Source organism: Gekko japonicus, unplaced genomic scaffold (genome assembly GCF_001447785.1).
Source record: "Gekko japonicus isolate JY-2015 unplaced genomic scaffold, Gekko_japonicus_V1.1 scaffold702, whole genome shotgun sequence".
NCBI lineage: Eukaryota > Metazoa > Chordata > Lepidosauria > Squamata > Gekkonidae > Gekko > Gekko japonicus.
In genome coordinates this window covers 78,268-87,527 of record NW_015175377.1, presented here as the reverse complement: position 1 = coordinate 87,527, position 9,260 = coordinate 78,268, and the positions used below count along the sequence as shown (strand labels likewise).

Below are 9,260 nucleotides of genomic sequence, written 5' to 3'. Positions count from 1 at the left end.
TCTTCTTCTTCTTCTTCTTCTTCTTCTTCTTCTTCTTCTTCTTCTTCTTCTTCTTCTTCTTCTTCTTCTTCTTCTTCTTCTTCTTCTTCTTCTACTGACTCAGAGCTTTTGGTCCCTCAAGATCAATATAGTTCATTCGGACTGGCAGTGGCTCTCCAGGGTCTCTGGGAGAGGTCTATTCACATCACCTACTGCCTGGTCCTTTAAACTGAATATGCCAGGTATTGAACCTGGGACCTTCTGCATGCAAAGCAGATACTCTGCCACTGAGCCACACCCCCTCTTTCCATTGCCTCTGTCCCATGAAGAATATTTGGGCTGTTTTGCCCCCAGAACTGTTTATGAGTGAACTGTGGTCAGGGAGTGGTTTGCGCTTTGCAGGATTTTCTTAAATCCTCCTGACTGATGCTTCTCAGATGCCCTCCGAGGCACAAGTAGCAATCCTTAGAAATGGCTGGGGGAATGAATTAGCTTTCAGCCTCGTGTGTGGGCGGGAGGACATTTTTAGGTAATAGATTTACAATTTATTGCAGGCTGCTAGGTTAAAAAAACAAGCAAACAATCTTTTTTGCCGGTAGTAAATATTCAGATTTACTTGCGCCTGAAAAGCCATTTGTCATACAGTAAAATGATTCTTCTTTATGGAATAAGCTTATTAGGGGGGGGGGAGAAACCCTTTTTGATTAGTTGAGAGAAATGGGGCTTCAGACCTTATATCTTAACGTAGTTCATATGTGTAGTGAACACTAGCCAGAAAGCCAAGGGCTAGAATATTTAAAAATAACACCTTTTACAATGAAAATGAATGGGCTTTTATGTATCAGATGAAAAGGAAAGTTTTCCTTGATTGTAGGGCTTGGCATTCCCTTCCAAAGCCACTGCCGAGATGATCCTAATCAGAATGAAAAACTAAATGCATCTCTTGCAATGGAATATAAAGCAATAACTTTACCTTAATTTTTGTATGCCTAAAACAGGTAGATTTTCTGCCTTCATTACATATTCTTTTGCAACAACCAACTTTTCTATTACTTTATACCTTTTTAAAAAAAAAAACCCCTTATTTCTTCTTGCTTCCTCTGGACTGGATTAAAGGTGTTAGGGCTAGATAAGAACATAGGATGGGCTTTCACAAATGGAAAAGTGGAGGAAGGCTGTGGGAATGTTTTAGCATTCAGTAATTATGCAGGGGTGAGTTGCTGTACTAGATCTGGATGCAATTAGACTCTTGGCCAATTGAAGGCCACTACATAATTGATTACTATCCAGGATAGGTTGTGGCCACCATTGCTTCTCAAGGTAATGCAGCCGTGTTTTCAATTTGCTACACTGTTTCTGAGAATTTTACAGAAAGGTCTATAAAGTGTCTATAATTCCAGTTGGGATGCTGTAGTCTTAGTTTGTCTGAGTTAATAAAGGTGCAGCCAATTAAGTTGGCCTCAGTCTGTAATAAAAATCTCCTTAATTTGGGTTTGAACAGTTGTGCGTGATGACACTTAAGCCCAGGCACAGACTGTTTTTAGCCAGTTAGCTGTAAAGGTCCAGGGGAGGGACTGGTGTTTAGTGGTAGAGCATCTGCTTGGCATGCAGAAGGTCCCAGGTTCAATTCAGCTGCTGGCCCACCACCTCGCTGACGTGGGGATTCAGGGGCTCGCCCTTCAATGGTTTGCCTCGTTCCTGCAAGGTCAGGGACAAAGGGTGGCAATAGGGGAACAGCAGTCCCCGAGGCACCCTCTTGAGTGTGGGGTGCCTCAGGGGGCGGTGCTGTCCCCAATGTTATTTAACATCTATATGCGCCCCCTTGCCCAGATTTCCCGGAGTTTTGGGCTTGGGTGTCATCAATATGCGGATGACACCCAGCTCTATCTGATGCTGGGTGGCCGGTCGAACTCCAACCCAGATGACCTTCATCGGGCATTACAAGCTGTGGCTGGTTGGCTCAGACTGAGTCAGCTGAAGTTAAACCCGGCAAAGACGGAGGTCCTGGGCCTAAGTCGGGTCGGGGTTGGGGCTCCCTCTCCCGGCCTTCGATGGGGCGCCGTTGGTGCCGGTGTCGAGGGTTAGGAGTTTGGGAGTGCTCCTGGACTCCTCCTTTTCGATGGAGGCCCAGGTGGCAGCCACTGCCAAGTCAGCCTTTTACCATCTCCAAATAGAGGATCTGTCAGTAGGTGATGTGAAGGACCTCTCCCTGAGACCCTGGAGAGTTGCTGCCTGTCTGAGTAGACAATACTGACCATGATGGACCAAGGGCCTGATTCACTATAAGGCAGCTTCATGTGTTCGTGTGTTCTGCCTATTCATTGGGAATTTCTTCTTCATCCAGCATAAAACTGAGCCATTCTCTCCCCAGAACAAGCGTTGAGCAGCCTAATGCCAGAGGGCTAATGGTTGTGCAGGAGGATAAGTTTTGGGGTAGGATCCAGCACAGCATTTACTTGGGTGCAAGGACTTTTGCCCACTGGGTACAATTTTTCATGGTTCCCCTCTTCTGCAGCAGCAGCTCAAGATGCCCCCCCCCCATTCTCTTCCTGCCCCCTGGGCAGGATTTCAGGGGACATTTCAAGCTGCTGCAGGGAGGGGGAGGTGGGAAAGTCGTGATCTGCAGGTGGAGGTCCCAGCACCCACGGAAACGTTGCTCTGGATCCAATCGTTTGGGAGGTGCACCTGCTGAAATGTCTTCTTCACGGAAGGTGCACGCATCGCAGCATCTGGGTGGCTCAAGCAAGAAAGTAAACCTGCCTGCTGACCTGGTGGCATTCTCTGGCCAATGAAGGGCTGTGCAGGTGGCAGTGACAGGCCAAACGTGGCGCTCTGCTTTATTCATTTAGAATTTTGTACCCTGGTTTTCTCCCCAAAGTGACTTACAACATCGTTCTTCCCTCCTCTGTTTTATCCTTGCAACAACATCCATGGGAGGTAGGTTGGGTTAAGAGAGAAAGTGACCAGCCCAAGATCCCCCAGCAAGCTTCCATAGGGCAGAGTGGAGATTTGAATCTGGGTCTCACAGCTCCTAGCCTGGCACTCCAGCCACTGTGCCATGCTGGTTTTAAAGGGCAAAAGCTGCCCCTCACCAGCCTGTAGCTTGCTCTGAAGCTCCACTGTTGCCTCTTTAATGGAATCAAGCTGACACTGCAACCGCAAATGGTATCCAGAGTTGCTTTTAGGCATTTTTAAGAGAATCTTAACAAGGTCATATTGACACATGCAGGCCAGACACTTTTATTGCCTTTTGCTACGGCCTGTTTAGTATTGCTTGATGTCTGAGACACGCTGTCAGAGTTGTGTACCACCACAGAATGGCAGAACTCCAAATCATCCGGCTATGCCTGAAAGCTATGGCTGGCACTCTCGACATTTTTTCCCCATCCTTAAGAAAAAGAAGTGAATTTGTCCAGTGTGAAAAAGAGCCCGAGGTTTTGTTGCTTCAATCAAACTCATGTATATGAACTAAACATATTGGTCGCAATCCAGCAAAGAGCTAGATGTGTCAATGAACTTGCACGCCTCTAGCTCTGTGCCAGAATGTGCACTGCTAATTGATAACTATTAGTCCACTACTGTGATAATGAAAAAAGCCCCATTGCTCTGCTTATGCAGAACACAGGGACCCTCCTATCAATAAGTTGTGACCTGGGCAGTGTTCCCTCTAAGCTGAGTTAGTGTGAGCTAGCTGACAGTTTTTAAGCCTCCGGCTCACACATTTTTGTCTTCGCTCAGGAAGGAGGGCTGCAGAGCAAACTAATTTATGCAGTAGCCAAATCGCTGGCTCACAACTTTAATGCCAGTAGCTCACAAAGTAGAATTTTTGCTCACAAGACTCCACAGCTTAGAGGGAACATTGAACCTGGGTAGCAAAGAATTCATTTGCTCAGTGAGGTTCTTCCTTAATATAGTCTTGCTAAGTTTCTGCTCCTTGGCACCATCATCAAGCAAAAGGGAGACCGCAACCAGGAAATCAGAAGGAGACTGAGGCTGGGAAGGGCAGCCATGAAGGAGCCAGAAAAGATCCTTAAGGATGTGTCACTGGCAACCAAGGTCAGGTTAATTCATGCCATAGTATTCCCTATTCCTATGCATGGGTGTGGAAGTTGGACAGTGGAGAAAGCTGACAGGCAGAAAGCAGATTCCTTTGAAATGTGGTGTTGGAGGAGAGTCTTACGGATCGTGGACCGCCAAAAAGACAAATCAGTGGGTTCTAGATCAAATCCAGCCTGTACTCTCCCTAGAAGCTCAAATGACTAAACTGAGTCTTATCATACTTTGGTCACATTATGGGAAGGCGAGAGTCTCTGGGAAAGACAATAATGCCAGGAAAAGTTAAGGACCGCAAGAAAAGAGGAAGACCTAATATGAGGTGGATGGACTCAGTCAAGGAAGCCACAAAGATCCTCAGTTTGCAAGGCCTGAGCAAGGCTGTGAATGACAGGGTGTTTTGGAGGACATTAATTCATTGGGTCGCCATCATTTGGAGGCAGCTCGACGGCACTTAACACATGCACACTAAGCAAATTTGTGCCTGAAAAGATTCTTTTCTGAGCTGGTCTGTGAGTCACACTTGCCACAAGGATTTTATTTTTATTTATTTTATATCCCATCTTGCTGAGGACCTAAAGCAGCTTACATTTATCTCCTCTCCTCCATTTTATCTTCACAAGAACCCTGTGAGGTAGGTTAGGTGGAGGGTGTGTGACTAGCCCAGGGTCGCCCAGCAAGCTTTCACGGGGGAATCAAACATGGGTTTCCCAGATCCTTGTCCAGCACTTTAACCACTACACCACACTGGCTCTCTGGAGCCAATTTCTACTACAGGGCAACTCATTGCATGAGATGGGGTGGCTGTGCAGTCAGTGTTGCTTCCCCCACCAAGGCATCCCCTTGGCCCATTGGCATGAGTGGTGGTGGGGGGAAATGTACATACACAGAATGCAAAGTTTCCCCATTTTCCTCTCTGTTCCAACAGCCCCTTCCAGGCCCTGGAAGAATCATTCCCAGGGTCCCAGGAACTGCATGGAGAAACAGCTGTGTGGGTCAGGGGGCCTAGGATAGGGAGGGAATGGGGTGAAGTTGCTCCTCTCCCCTCCTCTAGAAACACTGTGGTTTCTTCCCCTTGGCCCTCTTTGCTCCAGCCCCCCAACCAATGCACCTGTTCATCCACATGGGTCCCACGATCCCAGCAATGATCTTTCTGGGTGTTTGGAAGGGGTCGCAGAAATGAGAGAAATTCAGGAAAACGTGGTGTGCTTTCCGTGCACAGATGGCTGGATATGAACTGAAGCCCCTGGCTCTCTCAGTAAATTGCAGTAAACAGTGTGGCTGGTGGGAGACTTGACACAGTAAATATTGATTCGAGCAGAACCCAACGCCCTGATAACACTGAAAGCACAATGAGGCAAGGGCTGAGGGCTGTAATTTGAGAATGATGTAAATTATAATGCTCTAGCTTTTGCACTAATTTTAACTATTCCATTGTGTCTGATTGCCAGTGCTATCAGTGGCTAAAGGAGAAGATTGTGAGCGAAGAAGGAAGGAAACAGCAAACAAAGCTGAAAGATCTCTTCCCGATTGCGGAACGCCTAAGCTGCACACTACCTCAGCTAGCAGTTGGTGAGGAATTCTGGGAGATCATCTATTTCTCCATTACTTCTTTTTTCCAGCTTGGTGGGGCTCAATTGGGCTGCTGCAGTTAGCTTGTTCTCACAGAAAGTAGGTATTCTTGTCATGTGAAATGAACATTCCCTGGAAGACAAGTCTCTCTGTCCTGCAAAAGAGTGGGTTCCAAAAAGAATGGGCTTAGAACAGCGTGACTTTGCTTAGAATGGCACTAAATATTTCCATTTCACAGAGTAAGGAAATCAGGATGCAAAAGGAGTCCCCCCCCCCCAAACAATATGCCTGATAAAGTCTAGGTTTTAACAGGGATATGAACCTTGGGCTTTTAGGCCAGTGGTCACTTGTGGGTTCTTGGTATAATAGTTCTGAGATTTGGGGGGTGGGGGTGGGCAATGCTCCCTCTAAGCTGTGGAGTCTTGTGAGTGAAGATTCTATTTTGTGAGCTACTGGCATTAAAGTTGTGAGTGAGCGATTTGGCTACTGCATAAATCAGTTTGCTCTGGAGCCCTCCTTCCTGAGCAAAGACAAAAATATGCGAAATGGCAGCTAAAAAACTGTAAGCTAGCTCACACTAATTTAGCTTAGAGGGAACACTGGTGGTGGTTACATGGCCCTCCACTGGAGACGCAAGCAAAGTCTTCAGCTAGTACTGAGTTATATCACAGCCACTTTTCTTCCACCAATTGAAACGTAACTTAAAAGAACATTCCTTTGGGGAAAACAAAGCATATGGTGAAGGGTGCTTCCAAATGACAGTAGGCTAATGTAGCTTTCCACTTTGGGGAGTGGGTGGCTTCATTTAAGTGACCGGCTAGGTGAAGTCAACCCATCATCAGCATAACAGAGGCTTGTAAGAACAAGGGCCACACACAATCTGAAAAAACAAACAGCCTTGCTGCTTTGTGGAGAACCTTGTTCTGAAAAGAACACACGAGGCTGCTATAAATAGAGTTGCCCTTAAGTATTCTGAGCCCGAACAAACATGTTAAAGGCTCCCTCCATAACCTCTGTGATGCTTGCTCAACTCTATTGGTTTTTATTAAGGGTGATTCTGCATTGGCTTTTCCCTCCGTTGTTATACCAAACCCACGTTGGAACAGAAATTCTCGTTTGCATTGCATGCACTGCATTCTTTGATCATCAGGTTTTATGGTACCTTCTGCATAGATTTATGGCCGCTCAGGGGTGACTTTGCAGTCAATACAGCGTGGCCTCAGGGTGTTTGAATGTGGTTTTGAGCTGCACCTTTTCTGTTCCAGTGTGGGTTTGGTAAAACAATGCAGAATCAGCCCAAGTATCCCTGGGCTCGTTTGTATGCATGCTTGAGAATCCTAGATATGGAGCAGAAGTTGGCACCCATGGGGCAGATCTGGCCCTCCAGTGGGGTGGCATCATCAGTCCCACATGAAAACAAAGGCAATATGTAAGAGAAGACTCTTATGGGAGGGCCTTGGGCCATCATCCCAGACTCTACTTCCTAGACTAATTGCGGGCCAGTGACCCAGGACAAACAACCTCTGGATGGATTTCAGGTTCTGATTGGTTGATATGATCAAGGGCAAAGATCACGTCAGAGCCAGTTTGGTGTAGTGGTTAAGTGTGCGGACTCTAATCTGGGAGAACCGGGTTTGAATCCCCACTCCTCCACTTGCACCTGCTGATGTGACCTTGGGTCAGTCACAAGCTCTGGCACAGCTGTCCTTGAAAAAGAGCAGTTTGTGTCAGAGCTCTCTCAGCCCCACCCACCTCACAGGGTATCTGTTGTGGGGAGGGGAAGGGAAAGGAGTTTGTAAGCCACTCTGAGACACCTTTGGGTAGTGAAGGGTGGGGTATAAATCCAATCTCTTCTTCTTCATCATCATCATCATCAGGCCAGTGTCTGTATCTCTGGTTGACGGAGTTCACAATTGAGAGAAAAATACCATGGTACTGTACAGACATAACATGCAACCACTTACACACCCTTCCTTCCTCTCCTCATGCACTGAGATTCCCTCCTTCCAAACAAAAACTGGGAACCACGGGTTGATTGTGGTTTGCAGCCCCGGTCTGGAGGATAACTGCAAACAGATTGACTCGGTAAAGGAGGCCACAGCCCTCCTTTTGCAAGACATTATTAATCCATAGGGTCGCCATAAGTCAGAAGCAACTTGACAGCGCTTAACAAGCATGCACACAAAGTTTACGGATTCCGATGGCTTGATGCAAAAGAAGGGGAATTGCCGTGCATGACTGAAGAGGAGGGGGGGAAACGTGAGCCCAAGACTTGCTCAGATAACCAAGGTTTGGCCATTTCACGTGAACCAAGCCAATAGCTGCCATCCTTTAACGAGAGGAGGAGAAGGAGAAGGAGGCTCTCAGTGCAGTCTTGAGCAGCAGACACGTATGCACCACGGCAGCTCAGAGAAATGCTAGCATATGAAGCTGTGCTACAGGACTGTTTCCTCTGATCCAGTCTTCTTTCCTCTAGTAGAGGCTCTCCAGGGCTTCAGGCAAGAGACTGTTTGCCCTGGGACTTTTTACATGCCATTGATCTGCGTACTCTGCCCTTATTTATGAATTTAGATAGTTATACCCCACTTTTTCCCCCAGTGGAGACCCAAAGTGTCTTATAGTATCATTCTACCCACCCTCCCATTTATCCTCACAACAACCCTGTGAGGTAGGTTAGCCTGAGACCTGAGAGAGTGACTAGGCCAAGGTCACCCAGCAAGTTTCCATGGCAGACCTTGTTTTCTAACCTGGGTCTCTCAGACCCTAGTCCAGGGGCATCGAACTCATTTTTTATGAGGGCCGGATTTGACACAAATATTACTTTGTCGGGCAAGACAATGTGTTCGATAAAATGTCATGTCAGGTACCGGAGATATCAACTTTATAAAGGACACAGGCAAGCCCAATCAACAATATTATTTTTTTTACTCAAAATACAAAGAAAAGCAATTGATTCCAAGGAGTGAAAGCAACTGATTTACAGGGGAATCCACAAAAGCCCCAATAAATGCATTTAATCATATGCAAGTCTAGGTTTTTTTCCAAGGGATGCCATAAAAGGGAGGGTATCTTACACTTCCATACAAATTAGTTACTTTTTGTATATATAGCACTTTTAGGGGATGTAAATAAGTTAGTTTTTCAGCACCTCCCCACCCCCCTACGCCCAGCCTCAGCAGCAGAGAGCACAGCTATGATCCATCACTCGGCCTTTGTGTTTCCTCTCTCCCCCCACCCTGCCTCTGAGGGTCATCTCAAGGAGGCACACACTGGACTCCTCCCTCCACCACCCCGTCCCCACCGACAACAACGAAAACCCTGTGAGGTGGGCCGGGCTGAGCAACTGGCCCTGGCTGCCTCAGATGACGGGGTCCTGGCCAATGCTCCCTCTAAGCTGTGGAGTCTTGTGAGCAAAAATTCTACTTTGTGAATGAAAGTTGTGAGCGAGTGATTTGGCTGCTACATAAATTAGTTTGCTCTGGAGCCCTCCTTCCTGAGCCAAGACAAAAATGTGTGAGCCGGAGGCTAAAAAACTGTGAGCTGGCTCACACGAACTCAGCTTGGGGGGAACACTGGTCCTGGCCGGGGGGGGGGGGGTCGGTAGTTGCTTCTCCAGTCCTCCCTGAGCTGTGGCCAGAGGGGGCGGGGGGGGGGGA

At 47.2% G+C, this 9,260-nt stretch overlaps 1 protein-coding gene and 1 non-coding gene across 5 annotated transcripts in view; one reads left to right on the top strand and one right to left on the bottom strand.

Moving 5' to 3' along the window:
• KCNAB1 (potassium channel, voltage gated subfamily A regulatory beta subunit 1) overlaps positions 1 to 9,260 on the top strand; it is a 296,623-nt gene that overhangs the window by 276,189 nt on the left and 11,174 nt on the right. For all 4 annotated transcript variants that reach the window (XM_015425542.1, XM_015425540.1, XM_015425543.1 and 1 more), the window contains one exon: positions 5,484 to 5,604. In XM_015425542.1, the coding sequence (XP_015281028.1) occupies positions 5,484 to 5,604 (121 nt within the window). The remainder of the gene's footprint in view (positions 1 to 5,483; positions 5,605 to 9,260) is intronic.
• Positions 210 to 281, bottom strand: TRNAA-UGC. Its single transcript has one exon. It is a non-coding gene; the product is annotated as a tRNA-Ala (tRNA).